Genomic DNA, 15,192 nt, shown 5'->3' with positions numbered 1-15,192 from the left:
GCGGGCGGGCTGAAAGTGGGACCCGCGATTGGTCCGCGTGGAGGGGCGGGGCTACGGGGAGCCCCGCCCAGCGAGGCGGCGAGGGGCGGGGCTCTCTGTGCCGTTCTGGGCAGCCATTGGATGATCCCGGGCGGGGGCGGGGCCGGGGCAGCGCGCGAAGGCTCGAAGCGGTCCCCGGGCGGCGGGAGCGCGGGCGGGATATGGCGGCGGTACCGGTAACAACGGAGGATCCCGCTGAGGTGAGTCCTGTCACTCTGCATGGCCGGCCAGCCGGCTGGCTGCTGGCGGCGGAGGCAGCTGGCGGCTGCCTGTGGCCTTGCGGCTCCTCTGACTGTGGCGCGGTGGAAGGCCGGGAGGGACAGCGAGGGAGGTGGCGGTTCCAGTAACCGTTCCAGTACGGTGCCCGTTCGGGTAGCGGTGCCGGTGGCGGTGCCAGTAGCTACCAGCCACCCCTGCCCGCCGCCCTTGTTCCCGGGCGGTCCCGCGCCGTCACCGGGCTCGCCCCTCCTCGCAGACTACAGCTCCCAGCATGCCCCTTGCCGGCCGCGGGGAGCGCTGGGAAGGCCGCGCTCAGCCAGTCTCTGCGGGCGCGGTGCATGCTGGGAGGGCTACTCGGCCCGTGTTGACGGGTCTGAATAAAAATCAATAAATAACACAATAACGAGAAAAGTCGTTCAGTCCGAATATAATCACATCAGCTTATGTCGATTCTGTGCTTCTTCTGTGCAAACTCGCTTTTAATTACTACCCCACAAGTGAATATCCATTTGTATTGATAAATATGGTAAACATCAATAATGAATATTACTGACTACGTAAATACCAGTACCGATAGTTAGAATATAAGGAGACTGCATGTGTATCTCATTGTGTGTGAGGGCTTAGCCAAGGTTTTGGAATGAATTTGGATGCCAGGAGTCAGGACTACAGATATAATATTTACCCCAGGAGGAAAAATCATATTTTGCTTTGTAGCTTCCGCTGGCAGATTTGAACCCAGACTTGCAGAAACCCCTGGACAGCGACTCTGACAGTGGCCAGGGCAGCTGTGAGACAGCCTCCCCGGGACCCCCTGGCAAGGGCACTGCATCCTTCGAGGACAGAGGTCTGTAACGTTTCTATGAAATTGTTTTTCTCCAATACTACATTTTTCGTTTCATAAATACCTTTTAGGAGGTTGTCACTGCTTGACCTGCAGGAATCTAAACTGTTGCTCCGAATGTGGGCAAGCTTTAAACCTCTGAAAAGTGTTTTTTGAGCTACAGAAAGAAAAAGAATAAATGGGACGTGTCTTAATGACTTATTCACTTTCTTTTCTGTTTTGTTTAATCTATGTGGTGTGATTTTTATTACCCTTTCAAGACAAGACACTACCAGTGAAGGATTTTCAGCTTTGCCCTTTTTTTTAAAGGTTAAAAACCTGTAACATCAATTTGGGTTAATTAAATGCTGTTCTCTGGGGAGAAGTGGATTTTGAGAAGTTGGGTTCAAGCTCATTTGCTGTAGATGGTGACATATGTGAAATTTAACAGATGTAGATTTGGTTGTTTGTTAATTAACTCGTGGGATTTTCCTGTTTTGTTTTCATATCTTTTGCCAGATTCAGAGGAAGAGATTTTTGTGCGTAAAAAAGCAAAAAACAAGAACGTACTCCAGGACAGTGAGAGCGAAGAGGGGGAGGATGGAGACTCCTCTGTGCAGGAAGATGCTTTGGGTGGCGACAAGGGAAATGGGGAGGAGGAAAAGGAGAACATTGCTGCTGAGAAGAACAAGAAATCCCATCGGATCCGCCCAGCTCTGCTGGACAGTGATGACAGTGACACTGGTGACCGGCTGCAGATTGAAAACCTTGAAACAAACAGGATGTCTGGCTTGCCTGAGGGTGAGCTGGAAGAGGAGAGACCCCTAAAATCTGGGAAAAAGTACAGAAAACATAAACATAAACCAGATGTTGAAGAGGAGCCAGCCAAAGAAGCTGTAGGAAAATCCAGAAGAAGGAAGGAGAAGGAGAAAATAATGGAGTCCATTAAACAGTTGAGAAAAGAAAAGAAGCCTGTGGCAGAGGTGGGTATTTTGGCAGAAAACTCAGATAATTTCTCAACTAAGTTCAACTTATTATTGCTTGTGGTTATTCTGTTCCAAAGCTTCAGTGTTGTGTCCACATTCCTGCAGCAGGTTTGGGATCCACAGGGATCCATGCAACACCATACACGTTTAACCTGCAAAGTCTGCAGATTCATTTAAATTAAATTACATTTAATTTGCAGTTTATGGAAGTACAAAACCTAATGCTTGATGATTTAATGTCATTTTAAATTAGTGTCAAAGAACCAAAGGGACCCTCTGAAAGAAATCACACAAATTTATCCTTCTGGAAGCAGGTGGATGGTGGTGAGAGGTTTCCCTTCAATGACAGTGGATGCCTTCTGGATGACAAGGAACTCTTTGATAATGGCTTGGAGGAGGAGAATGGTCAGCCCCCTGAGGACCAAGAGTCCCTAGAATCCATACGAGCAGCTGTGAAAAACAAAATAAAACAGTACAAGGTAATGGTTGACCGTGATACAAAATAATTGTAAATGTACTCTCTCTCAAACTGATAGAAAATGGATTTAGATGGGATACTGGGAAGAAATTCTTCCCTGTGAGGGTGGGGAGGCCCTGGCACAGGGTGCCCAGAGAAGCTGTGGCTGCCCCATCCCTGGAAGTGTCCAAGGCCAGGCTGGGTGGGGCTTGAAGCAACCTGGGATAATGGAAAGTGTCCCTGCCCATGGCAGGGGTGGGACTGGATGATCTTTAAGGTCTTTTGCAACCCAAATTATTCTGTGATTACTGAACTTAGCAAGACTTTGTACCTGACCAGGTTCTGAAACTCTTTGACCATAATGGAGTTGTACTGCTGTGGCAGAGGAGAGAAGAGCCTTCTGGTTTTTTTGATGGAGGGATGTTGTCCTGGCAAATTAAAAAGATAATGCTGGAGTTGGAGCTTTGGAAATCAACCCTTATGTGGGGTTTGTGGTGGTTTATGAGTACACTTGCTGGCTTTGCTGACCAGTGATGGTTCTGTGCAGTTATTTTTGATGTGCTTGCCTTTGATTGTGCCAGTGTATTGAGAGAAATTGTTGAATTTCTTCTTACACCCCATAGAACAAAGAACGTTTTCCTGAGGGTGAAGGCTACAAACATGTATTTGATGAGGAGAATGAGGAGCATGTATTGAAGGAACCAAAAAGGAAGGTGAGGTCTTCTTCTTTTTAAAGCTCTGTATTGTTGTTTGTCGTGACTAAAATGGTTTTGTATCCACAGTGTGGTTTTTGGTTTTTTTTGAACTGGATGTTTTATTTTGACCCCTTTCTGTTTGAAAGGGAAAAAGGTATTTAAGAAGTAGAGAGAGAGCCCTATGTTTTGTTTCCTGACTTCAGAAGCCTTTTTTTTTCTCCCCTTAAGGAGCGGAAAGCAGCAAGATTGAGTAAAGAAGCCATTAAACAACTACATAGTGAGACCCAACGACTTCTTAGAGGTAAAACTTAATTTCTTTGTATATAAAGGGGTATAAACTGTTCAAAAACTTAGAGGAGAAATTGAAAGAATTTACCCAAAAGGTTAGAGCCTTCTCTGACCTAACATAACTTATTTAGAGTTGAAGGGTGCAAGACCATTTTTGTTGAAGGACCTGTTAAAGCTATTTTTGTAACTAATGAAAATAAAGATTCTTGTTATCAAATAAAGGTTTCAGATGATGTTTTACATCTTCTCTCACTGTCTTGCTCTGGCAGAATCATCTGTGTCTCTCCCATATCATGTGCCTGAGGCCAAAAGTGTTCACGACTTCTACAAGCGCAGACCTCGACCAGCATGTCAAGGAAATGCCATGGCCCTGCTGAAGTAAGGACTTAAACCTTCCTCATACAATTTTTTCATGAACTTTAAGCATTCTAGCTTTTCTTTTGAGGGTAACCAGACTTTCTCAGGCTCCTTTAATTCCATAAAAGTAGGAAATTAGGAGAATGTCATTGCTAACGTAAGGCAATGCTGCACTCCTGACAGTCCTACTGTTGAAGTGATCAGGGCCAGGAGTAACTCAGAGGAAGGAACTTAGTGATGCAGAGTTATTTTAATGGGATTTAGGGTGAAGTCCAGCATTTTACTTGGTCTGTTTCTTCCCTGAGTAATGTGTAGTAAAATACTGAAGCTACAGTAGTCGCAAAATCCCTCAGGAATTTCATACTGTGATACTGTAACCAGTACAAAGCTTTTACGCTTCCTTAAGTTCTCATGATGCAGTTTTCCAGATTTCTGTCCTTCACCTCTTCCTACACATCAATGACAATAATTAGGAAATGGTTTTTTCCTCTCAGTTTGTCCTCAACCTCATCTCCCTTTCACACTAGCCATGGGTGATATGTTTCTTTTTGCCTTTGTTAGGTCCTCTAAATACCAGCTGCCCCTAAATGAAGAATCTGCAGCCACTGGGAACTTGAGCAAGGATTGCAAAGATGGGCCAATGGAAGGTGATCAATCAGCAGCTGCTGAACCAGAAAAGAACCTGGCCAGAGATGTTGCTGCTTCTGCGACTGAGCCTCTTGCTGCTGTAGGGAAGAACTTGCCAGAGGACTGTGCTGAGCAGCCCAGGCAGGATAGGGAGGATTCTCATGCAGTTTCAGAGACTGTAACAACTGATGATAACGCAGAGGAACAGCTGCTCTCCAACTGCCTGAGCACCGACTGTGGCGAGCAAAAGGAGAGTGAAACTCCTCCAGCATGTGGAGATGCCCTCATGCAAAGAGGGGAAACAGCCCCAGATGTACAAGGTGAAACAAACAGTCAGCAGGTGGGGCCTGGACTGGTGACACAGCCTGAAAAAGTGAGGAAGTCCAAACTGGATAAACTTCGTGAACTGGGAATAGATGTGTCCATCAAGCCAAGAATCTGCTCTGACAATGAATCCTTCATAAACCTTGATGAAGCTGATTCAAGTAAAGGTATCACTTGTGTTGTAGTCCTAAGCAGTGTTGATCTGAGCTTGGCTGGAAAATTCAGAAATATTTAGGTGATATAAGAGTCAGGCACATTCACTTACTAGTGTGGATTCTTTGAGTCATGTTAACAGAAATCTAGAATTGCCTGGTGGCTGGGAGGCTGGGCTGGAAGTGAACTGAGGTCTTGTGGATAAATGGTAGTCAATGGTAAAATAATTCAGTATTAGCTAATATCAATTAAGTACAAGCTCCAGCAAAAATATTATGTGGTGGTTCATTATTAGTTGAATAGAATGGTTTTGCAAATATTTTAATATTAAAGATTTAGCTTTTAAACTATCTTTGGGGGAAAAACAGCTCAAGACCTACTCTTACTACAACTTTTAACAATCAATGCTTTTACTTGTTACATTAACATTTTTCATGTTACATATTAATTTAATGAATATGTATTTAAAGAACTAGAAGCCCTGAAAGCACGTTTCTTGAAGCACACTCTCCAGACGTCGAAATCCAAAGCGGAACGGGCCATAAACATGAACATTATCCGTAAGGAAACGACATCTGACGGGAAAGAGGAGCTGAGAGCGGATGTGGTGCCAGCAGTTTTGGCTGCAGAGAGCCTGGAGGAAACTGTCCACACAAAGCCAGGTTGGTGGAGGAGAAGAAGTGATGAGGATTGAATTGGAAAACACTTTTGTCTTTATTTTCCTCTCTCATGCTCCATTTCTCAGTGCTGCCCTATGAAATACAGGTGAAGGGATCTTCATCTGGGAGATTACTGTGTGTGTTCCCTCTGATGGATAGCCCTGTTTTAATAAAAAAATTCTTGGTAGACCACTTAAATAGAAGTGGCCTGTGTAGGACAGCCTCAGTCAGATCTTTGTGACTTTGGTTCCTTGGATTTTTCATGCTTCCATGAGAAGCTGTAGTTGCCCCATTCCCGGAAGTGTCCAAGTCCAGGTTGGACAGGGCTTGGAGCAACCTGGGATAGTGGAGGGTGTCCCTGCCCGTGTCAGGGAGTGGAATTGGGTGAACTTTAAGGTCCCTTCCAATGCAGCCATTCCCTGATTCTGTTCCTGCTCAGGTGAAAAGCTCCAGGCCCTGAAGGCCAAGCTCCAGGAGGCCATGAAGCTCCGCAGGACCGAGGAGCGCCAGAAGCGGCAAGCGCTGTTTAAGCTGGACAATGAGGAAATGCTGGAGGAAGATGAGGAAGAGGAGGAGGAAGAGATGACAGATGAGTCTGAGGAAGAGGAAGAAGAAGAAGGTGATCATGAGGTCTGTATGGAACATTTTTCAATAACCTCATCAGCTTCTCCATTCTACTTCCTCTCCCCAATGCAATGGGACTTTTGTACACTGTGAATTAGGGAAATTGCTAAGAATTCTTCCTAGAAGCTAAAAAATTGCTGTAGTTGACATATTCAGGGATTGAATTGTCTAATCTTGAATTCATGAGTATTTTCTTGATTTGTCTAAACACTATTAAAACCAAAAAGAAGTGTTTAAAAGATTCTGATGCCCCTTTCTCTTTTTATAAATCCTTGGCTCATTGCTGGCAGGGCCAAACAGGTCACGTGCCTGACCTGGGGTAAGGTTTGCAATGGCAATAATCATTATATCTGTGCTGTGTTTGGGGATGTTTTTTAGAATTCAGAACTTCTGCTTGATGAAGCTGAGGAAGATAATGAAGATTCAGAAGAGAAACATGTTGAAGATGGTGATAAAGAAACTGACAAAGAATCAATTGATGGAGAAAAGCTGGAGAAATCTGAACACTGTGATTCTGTTCTAAAACAGCCTTCAACAGAGTCTACATTGATCCTTTTTAAGGACAGCTCCTCAAAAATGGGGTAAATAATCCAAGCCTTAAAAATGGTGCCTGAGAAATTTTAAATTTGATCAGCATGTGTAGGTATCTTTAAATAAAGTCCCTTTTATAAGTATTTTTGTGTTACCTTGGGGTTTTTTTGGAACTCATCCTGAATTTATTAGCAAATACCTTTTATTTAATGAATTGCAGATATTCTCTTCCTGATGAGAAACTGGAAATGGAAGAAACGGCAGACAAAGGACCTGCCAAGTTAGGTAAAGTAGAATTATTGCCCTACATAGCTATTTTGTTGGTTTTTTTTAACTTAGCACATGTAAAAGTTTCTATTTAAGATTGGTGTTCAGTCCTTCTGTTATGTCATCACCTGTGTAGTTATACAGTATGATTTTAAAAATTTAGATTGATGAAAAAAATGGGAGGGCTTGAAAAAACCAGAGGGAAAAAAGTTCAAAATAATACTGGAAGAAATATGAAATTATGTAAGATGAAATTCAGTGAAAAAGTGTAATATGCATCCTGTGAGAAGAAGGAAATCCAACATGACCACAAAAAGAATTTTTAGCAAGGTGTCAGTGTTGCAAAATGTTATATTGAGGTTTTACTGGATCACACACAAAAAAAATGTTAAACACTATTTTTTTTATTTCCAGAGGATGATGATTCATTTTCTCTGCCAACACTGGCAAAGGAGAGCAGCCACAACAGCAGCTTTGAGTTCATTGGCTCCATGATCCCATCCTACCAGCCCTGTAACAAACAGGCCTCGCGGGGAGGGAGCTTCTTACCTGCAGCAGGAGGGTTCAGATCACCCTCCCCAGGTTTCTTCAAAACAAGCTTTATCAGCTCTGCTTCCAAGGTGAGATTCTCAGTCCTGGTTGTGTGTTTTATTAACACAGTGGGTAGTAAATAAATGTATTTTATCCTGATGGTCAGATCTATCAAAAAAATCAAACCAGATAAATGCTTTGGTATCAGTAAAATTTCAGGAGAGCAAACTGTCCCTGGGATTTGTGTCCACATTGGAATGGATAAAAATGACATTATAAAATTTATATTCTAAAGCATCAAAGAGAAGATGCTATAATCTGGTTATTATATCTAAAATATGTGCATCATGTATATGGTTTTTAAGAATGCTTATATGGGCTACACAACTTATGATGTCAGTGAACTCCTGTGGGGTATTAGAGCAGCATGGACATAATTTGACTCTTGCATGGTTTGGGTTGGAAGGAACCTCAAAGCCCATCCAGTCCCACCCCCTGCCATGGGCAGGGACACCTTCCACTATCCCAGGTTGCTCCAAGCCCCGTCCAACCCAGCTGGGAACACTTCCATGGATGGGGCAGCCACAGCTTCTCTGGGAAGTCTGTTCCAGTGCCCCTTGCATTTAAATTTAGGCTTGCTAAACAACTTAAATATTTTTATATTCCCTTGACTAGAGCTCAGGAAAGACCTCTGAGCCTTCTCTTCCCATAGAAGATTCCCAGGACCTGTATAATGCCTCTCCTGAGCCCAAGAGGTTATTTCCAGGGGCTGGGGAGTCAAGGTTTCAATTTTCCCTGGAAGATGACACTCAGAGCCAGCTGCTCGATGCAGATGGGTGAGTGATGGGTATAAAGGATGGTGTTTTGTGCCTGTTAACAGAAATAGGATGTGCAGACCAGCACGATTTTTCTAACTACAGCCTTTCTTTCAGGTTCTTGAACGTTGGACAACACAGGAATAAATACCAGTCCTCAAAGCATCAGCTGCCACTGGCTAGCATGGATGAGAATGCCATGGATGCCAACATGGATGAGTTACTGGACCTGTGTTCTGGACAGTTCAGCAGCCAAGCTGAGCATGTGCCAAACACCAGCAGCACCAAAAAGCAGAACATGGAGGAACTGCTCAATCTTTGTTCAGGAAAATTCATGTCTCAAAGTATGTCCTGAATTCTCTTTTCAGCTTTGCTGATTACTTGATTTAGAAGTTTTTAGCTGAGGTAACTTCAGGTCTGGGTACTAATGCCACGTGTGGAATTTTGTCTTTGTTGGGAGCATATGCAGTGTTATTTCTAGGATGTTCTCTGACACTTCAAGAGCAGAAATAAGTTGCCATCTTACTGCTTTCTGTAGCAGGTTCTCCAACATGGGCTTCTTCGGTGTCTTCCAAGGCAGAAAAAGACAGTGACATAGAAGATCCAATGGCAGAGGCTCTGGAGCTCTGTTCAGGCTCCTTTCCCACAGACAGGTTAGCATTGCTCTCCTAAAATTTACAGAAGTTTATTCTGGTAACTGTCTTGTTTCACTCTTAAAAGTGCTTTCTTGTTCGACATCAATTTGCTGTCAGTGAAAGAGTGCTTTGTTTTGGAGGTGGAGGGGAGGATATTGCAAATTGCTCAACAATTACTCTCTAATTGGCAGCATAAACTGTTTCCCACAGCTACTGTGAAGGGAAATTCTTTGTCTTTCACTGATAGTGCAAGAAACAGTGAAGAACTTCCATTAAACTGAGAAAAGATGATTAAAAGTGGGACTTCTGGAGTCTGTTCTGGGCTGTTGCCAAACTGCCGTAACCAAGTGTAAAGTTGGATACTTGGAGTTTTTTATTGACTAAATGGGAAAGTGTATGGCTGCCTGACAAAAGGATAATGAGGCTTAACAAGTGGGAGTGTTAGGGGAATCCATGAGAAATTTGAGAGGGGGAAGAAGAACTGGAAATTAGTACTTTTCCTATGGTTTCTGCAAGTGAAAATCTGAGGTCTTAAAACATCAACACTAATGGGGCTTTGGGGCATTTATGGCTAAATGCTGCTGGGAGATTGTAGCTCTGAGCACTCACAGGGAACTGTCTGGCAGCAGTTTTTTGCCTTGATTTGCTGGAGGCAAAATGAAAATGCATTTCTCCCATTCATATTTTCCCTAGGGAAGAGGAAGAGGAGGAGGAACAAGAAGAACTTGGTGGTTTTCAGCTTTTAACAGATGATGAGGCCTTTGCAAGTGAAGAGGTGTGAACTGATGCAGCCAGGCAGCTGCTGGATAAAATGGATATTTCCATTTATCTTCCTAGGTTTTTAATATATATATCCATGCAAAGTACTACAACTCCCATAACAAGCTACTGAAACATTTTTCAGAGCAAACTTTGGATCATTTAAAAGATCTCCTTAATATAATGGTACAGTGAAAAATGCAAATCCTCTGAAATATGCCTGGTGTTTTAGTGTGTTGTTAATTGAAGAACAGATGAATCTGTCCTTACAAAGCAATCCACTCTCAGAAATTCCTTATTTCTGAAAACTTTCTCTTTGGCAGGATGAAAAAGGTGAGGATAGTGCTGCTGAAGAAGCAGAAGTGAGTGATGAAGAGGAAGAACTGCTGAGACATAGACCAGGCTCAAAGAAAAAACTGTAATTTTTTTTTTTTTTTAATTACCAGAGAGAATAGATTTTTAATAGCACTAGAAATTGAGTTTGGAATTGTTCCCTCTCCAGCATTGTTAGCTGATGTTTATATGATCTGGTTTTTCATATGTCTCTCTTTTTTTACTTTGGTGCTGTCACGTTGCATGAGTTGAACTGAGTTGCTTGTGGGTTATAGATGATTTCCATTGTAATTTTCATTATAGATGGAAATCAAAAAACTGCAATAAAAGCAGTGCAACATTTTTTTGACCAAAAAAAGGGATGCAAGAATATTGTTGTCATTCCTCATGTCTTAAGATCTTATTTGTTCTAGCAAGTAAAACATAGAGTTGACAGTTATTGCCATCATCTTTGGCAAGGAATCTGGTGGATGACAATGATTTGGGGTGCTACATGATGTCAGGCTGTGTATGTGAGTGTGCAAGAACTCAAGGCTTGGTCTTTCCAAAAATGAGAAATTACGATACATCCTTAGGAAATGTGTTAATTTTATGTCAAAGGATAAATCTTGCTTTCTGAAGATTTGTGTGGTGGCTGCTATGCTCTCAAACTGAACTCCTTCAACTTCCTTTCATAGAAAACTGCAAGATTTCATGGAAGAGGAGGCAGAGCTGTCGGGGAGTGATGTGGGAAGTGAAGATGAGTATGATGGTGAAGACCTGAACGAATATGAAGAAGAGATTATCGATGAGGAGCTCCCAAATGAAGTGGAACTAGGAAACCAAATACAGAAATTCCACATGTCAGTGACATTATCAGTAGATATTTGGGTGTGTGAGGCCCTGGCTCTGGGGTAGAACCCAGACTAACCTCTCCCTGTCTCCTGTGCTGGCAGGAAGGCGATGCTGGACGATGACAAGCGCCAGCTACGCCTGTACCAGGAGAGGTACCTGCTGGATGGGGACCTGCACAGCGACGGCCCGGGCAGGACCAGGAGGTTCAGATGGAAAAACATAGGTGACCTATGATCCAGAGTTAATAGAGGGGGAAAAAGTTTGGAAACAGAGCTTGTGTCTGTGAAATAGCACTTAGTGGTCCTCAATAAAGTATTTCAGGAATAAATTGGGGGGATGATTCTGGGTTTTTTGTTTGGTCGGGGGTTTTTTGCCTTGTTTGTTTGATTGGTTTTTGGCCTTGGTTTTTTTTGTTGTTTTTTACTGGCCTCCATTTTCAAAATTCATAGCTAACTGTCTTGTTTTGTTGCCTAGATTTTGCTTCACAGATGGACTTGTTTCAGAGAGATTCAGATAATGATGAGGAGAATGAAGAGTTTGATGAGACAGAAGTGAAGTGGAGGAAGGAGCGATTTGAGCGAGAGCAGTGGCTTCGTGAGCAGGTACTGGTGAGCTGCCAGAAAGGCTTGCTGAGTCTCTGTGTCATTGCTGGATGTGAAATTGTGTACTCCTCAAGCTAAGCTTCAGTATTAGGTCAGATTTCTCAGCTGAATGTGATGCTGTTCATTGATAGTTCTTCATCCTTGTTCTATCTAAGAAATTGCAATAGTATATTTATTTACTTTCTACTATAGTCTCCTATAGTAGAAAGTAAATAAAAATTAATTTACATAAAGAAAAGAATGGCTCTACTTAAAATACTGAATGAAGTGTCCATTTGTAATATGAATTTTTTCCATTTTACAAAGTGTCTTCTCTCTGCTACAGAAGGAAAAAAATAAAGAGCAGGAGGAGGAAGAGGAAGAAATTGGTGGAGACAGCGAATTCATGAAACTGGCAAAAAAAGTGACTGCCAAGTCCATGCAGAAGAAAGGTGAGCTTGATTTTTATTGAAGTGACAAGAAAAGGAGAGAGAGAAAGAGCTCAAAACTGACCTTTTCCCCATGTCTCTGCCAGCCAGCCCAGCAGTGGTGGCACAAGACACAACTCTGTTACCCAGGAACCCATTTGAAGCCTTCAGACCTGCCAGTGACATCCAGGTGGGTACGAGGCCTCAAAAATGGCATTTCCCAACACAGCCAAGTCAGCTGCCCCTGAATTCTGGGCACTCCTGGTTTGTGGTGTTGTTACATGTGAGTAGAGAGTAGATTTTCTACAAAGAGTAACTTACTAAGTAACCTGCCTTGTTCCTGAGAGTGGTTTAATGCAGCTTTTCTTTGCCTTTCAGATAAAAAATGGGTCACTCTTGAACAGACCTAAAGCTGTTCTTCAGAAGCTGGCAGCAATGTCAGATCTTAATCCAAATGCCCCTCGAAATTCAAGGAATTTTGTCTTTCATACACTTTCCCCAGAGAAGAGTGAAGAGGCAAAGGAGAAATCAAAACCTCAGGTAAAGATTTGGGTGGCAGGTGCTGCCAGTTGTGGAGATTATTTGAATATACAGGCACTGAACCCTGCCAAGCAGTTAAGAGTACTGCTGTCTTAAATATTCCCTATGTGCTCTCACACCAAATAATTCTCTCATAACTCAGAATTTAAACTTTTTTTTGGACATGTTGTGCATTCTAATGTATTTGACTCCCCCTAGGTGAAGAAGAGAGGCCCTTCTGCAGTGATAACATCAGTGGCAAAGCGGCCCAGGGTAGAAAGCTCAGAGGAAACCAGTCAAAGCCACAGCATTTTCCAGTACTTGGAGAGCTGAATATTCCTGTTTGGAGCCAAAGGTTGTGTCTCCTCTTTGCCAGCTGCAGTTTATTTTGCCAATCTGCCAGAAATCACCAGGCAGGGAAACAAATTGGTGCCACCTCGTTCACAAGTTCCAGTAATTTCCAGGCAGTGGTTTTGTGCTGTTTTTTCTCAGTCCTCTGTGGCAAATGGGAGCACAAAATCCATTCCTGGTTTGGAATGAAATGCTGACTTGGTCTTTCCCAAGCATTAAAGAAACTTCCAGTACTGTGGGCTGTCCTCACAGGTACTGCAGAGGTATCAGTTCCACGTGGAAATGCCGTAGGTGTGACACAGAAATGCCTCAGGTAGCTGAAAGCACAGAAAAGGAGGGATTTCTACAGCTGTGGGAGAGAATGAAGCAGTGGTGGCTATGACAGGACACTTGTTTACACTTGCAACACAAAATTTTAGCTGTGTCTTCCTCCAGTGTCTTATTTTCTTTGATGTTGAGCATTTATTAAGCTTCGCCTTTTAAGAAACTCTAATTTATCCTTGAAATGTTTACTTTGTGGAAAAGGTACCAGTCTCTTCTGAGGCAACATGAGAAGGGCTTCTTTCCAAGTTTTTATTACTGTTGATGTCCTTAAACTTGCAGTTGAAAGTATTTGTGCAGAGGGAAGAATGTGAGTAACATGGGGGAAAGGAAAAGGAGGTTTGGGGGGGTTTATTTGCATTGGTGGGGGGAAAGTTGCTGGGGTTGGTTTGGTTTACCCAGCTTCGGGCTATCTTTAATCATCCATTCTGTTGTTTTCATTGAAGCTGCACTCATCCAAGAGAAAACCATCCATTGCTGAGCAGCCAGTAAGGAAAGGGCTGCCCTAGGATGAGGGAATTAATAAAGAACTATTCTAAATGGTGTGAGAGAAACTTGAGCCAGAGTATCCAGCATTCCTGACATTTCTGATCACATGTTGAACGTGTTGGAGAGCAGATAATGGTGACACAGGGTTCTGCTCTAAGACTAAACATCTCTGGGACTGGATGTCACATACTTAGGGTGCCAATGCCATCAGAGAAGTGTCTGAGCTGTAAATTTTGTAACATCGTGAGCACACGCCTGGTGTGCTGTGTGTAAAATATTTTATTGTACAGTATGTTATAAAGAATTGTGGTACTAATCCAAGTGCAACTTTACAATAAAATGTGGTTTTAATTTTGGAGGCAGTTGGAATTAATTTCTAGGGTTTCACTCAGTTGTATACATGTCTTGGGGTTTTTTTTCCCCAATATTTTTTATTTCTGTCTATGTCTTTCTTTTTTCGTTGCTGCCTTTTTTTTTTTTTTTCTAGCCACAACTCAGCCCTTCACTAGGAACAGCTGCAATAATACTGGAATACAACAAAAACAAGCCCTTGTGTTTATTGGAGTGTGGATTTTCAACTCCTCAAGTCTTCCACTTGGGTTTGCATAAAATTCTTGGCCTGAAGAATATGGTTTTTTCCTGCTAAAATAGTTTTGGATTTTTTAGTTCCTAGACAAAACTTCCTTTATCCTTGTCTAAGAAGTGTCTATTTCAGTTCATTACAGTAATTCTCATGGTTACTGTACCTGGATTTGAGGTGGGAGGTTTAAGGAAGAGGAATGACATTTCCTCCTTCATTATCAGACTTTTCTTGAAGGACCACGTAACTAAAAGGTTTCTTAACACCCACTTCATTCTTTATCAGTGTTTCACTGATACGAAAGCTGTACTAATTCAGCACAGATTTATTGGGTAAAAACATTTCAAGCTCTAAACTTGGGTGTTTTTCCTGCATTTTGCTCCTGCTCTGCCACTAGAGCGCAGCAAGAGAATATGCTTCCTCTGGCACAGGGGCAAGGCAAAATCATTAAAGCTTAAACTGTGTCTTGACTCCAGGGGAAATTCTTGCAGTTTTCCATGCTCTGGCATTGCAAAGGATTAAATTTATAGAGACCTATAATTGCTACATTTTTGCATTAGAAAGTGGTAGCTTGAAGAGCACCTTTAGAGGGTTGGCTGAGGTCTGGTGGTTTCCTGGCTTCTCCTCAGCACATGCTACTAGCCATAATTATGGCTTTCATTTTGCTTTCCCTGTAGAATTTTCCCTTTAAAATACATTTTCCTTGTTCCAGAGCCAAGGGTAGGAAAATACTGTTGAGCCTGAAATGCTTGTAAATTGAAATACAGGGACTGGGAAGGTTTCTGGCTGCATTTCCCCCACAACAACTTTGCAGTAGTTCAGGGTTTGTGAGTTGCTGCTGGAAGCTCTGCATTGCACCCCAAAAATTCCTTGCCTGGGAGCATGTTCAATGCCAGGGAGTGGGAGCAGTGGTAGGAGGCATAGGAGAGTTGAGCCATGTGCTGAGATGTGCCAGACTATCCCCAGA

The 15,192-nt window shown here is 42.7% G+C and overlaps 1 protein-coding gene across 6 annotated transcripts; it reads left to right on the top strand.

The window, feature by feature from the left end:
• CLSPN (claspin) lies at nt 1–14,001 on the top strand. Of its 6 annotated transcripts, none has more exons than XM_042015501.1 (25): nt 1–239; nt 976–1,105; nt 1,601–2,064; nt 2,382–2,546; nt 3,148–3,237; nt 3,448–3,520; nt 3,777–3,885; nt 4,426–4,982; nt 5,439–5,630; nt 6,067–6,257; nt 6,630–6,832; nt 7,003–7,067; nt 7,464–7,669; nt 8,256–8,416; nt 8,513–8,739; nt 8,934–9,048; nt 9,724–9,805; nt 10,113–10,207; nt 10,800–10,964; nt 11,058–11,179; nt 11,431–11,558; nt 11,884–11,989; nt 12,073–12,155; nt 12,344–12,505; nt 12,704–14,001. In XM_042015501.1, the coding sequence occupies exons 1-25, from the start codon at nt 201–203 to the stop codon at nt 12,815–12,817; spliced, it is 4,044 nt and encodes a 1,347-aa protein (XP_041871435.1). In that variant the 5' UTR covers nt 1–200; the 3' UTR covers nt 12,818–14,001. The 6 variants fall into 6 exon arrangements, with proteins under 6 accessions (XP_041871435.1, XP_041871434.1, XP_041871433.1 ...); XM_042015500.1 differs by having other exon boundaries at nt 2,379–2,546; XM_042015499.1 differs by lacking the exon at nt 1–239 and adding an exon at nt 601–755.
• The last annotated feature ends 1,191 nt before the right edge of the window (nt 14,002–15,192 follow it).

The sequence above is a fragment of the Corvus kubaryi genome, unplaced genomic scaffold (assembly GCF_017639235.1).
Source record: "Corvus kubaryi isolate FWS band 111438036 unplaced genomic scaffold, C.kubaryi_AGA036_p1.0 split3-37304, whole genome shotgun sequence".
Classification (NCBI taxonomy): domain Eukaryota; kingdom Metazoa; phylum Chordata; class Aves; order Passeriformes; family Corvidae; genus Corvus; species Corvus kubaryi.
The sequence above is the reverse complement of the archived record's forward strand: the minus strand, read 5'-3'. Positions and strand labels throughout refer to the sequence as shown.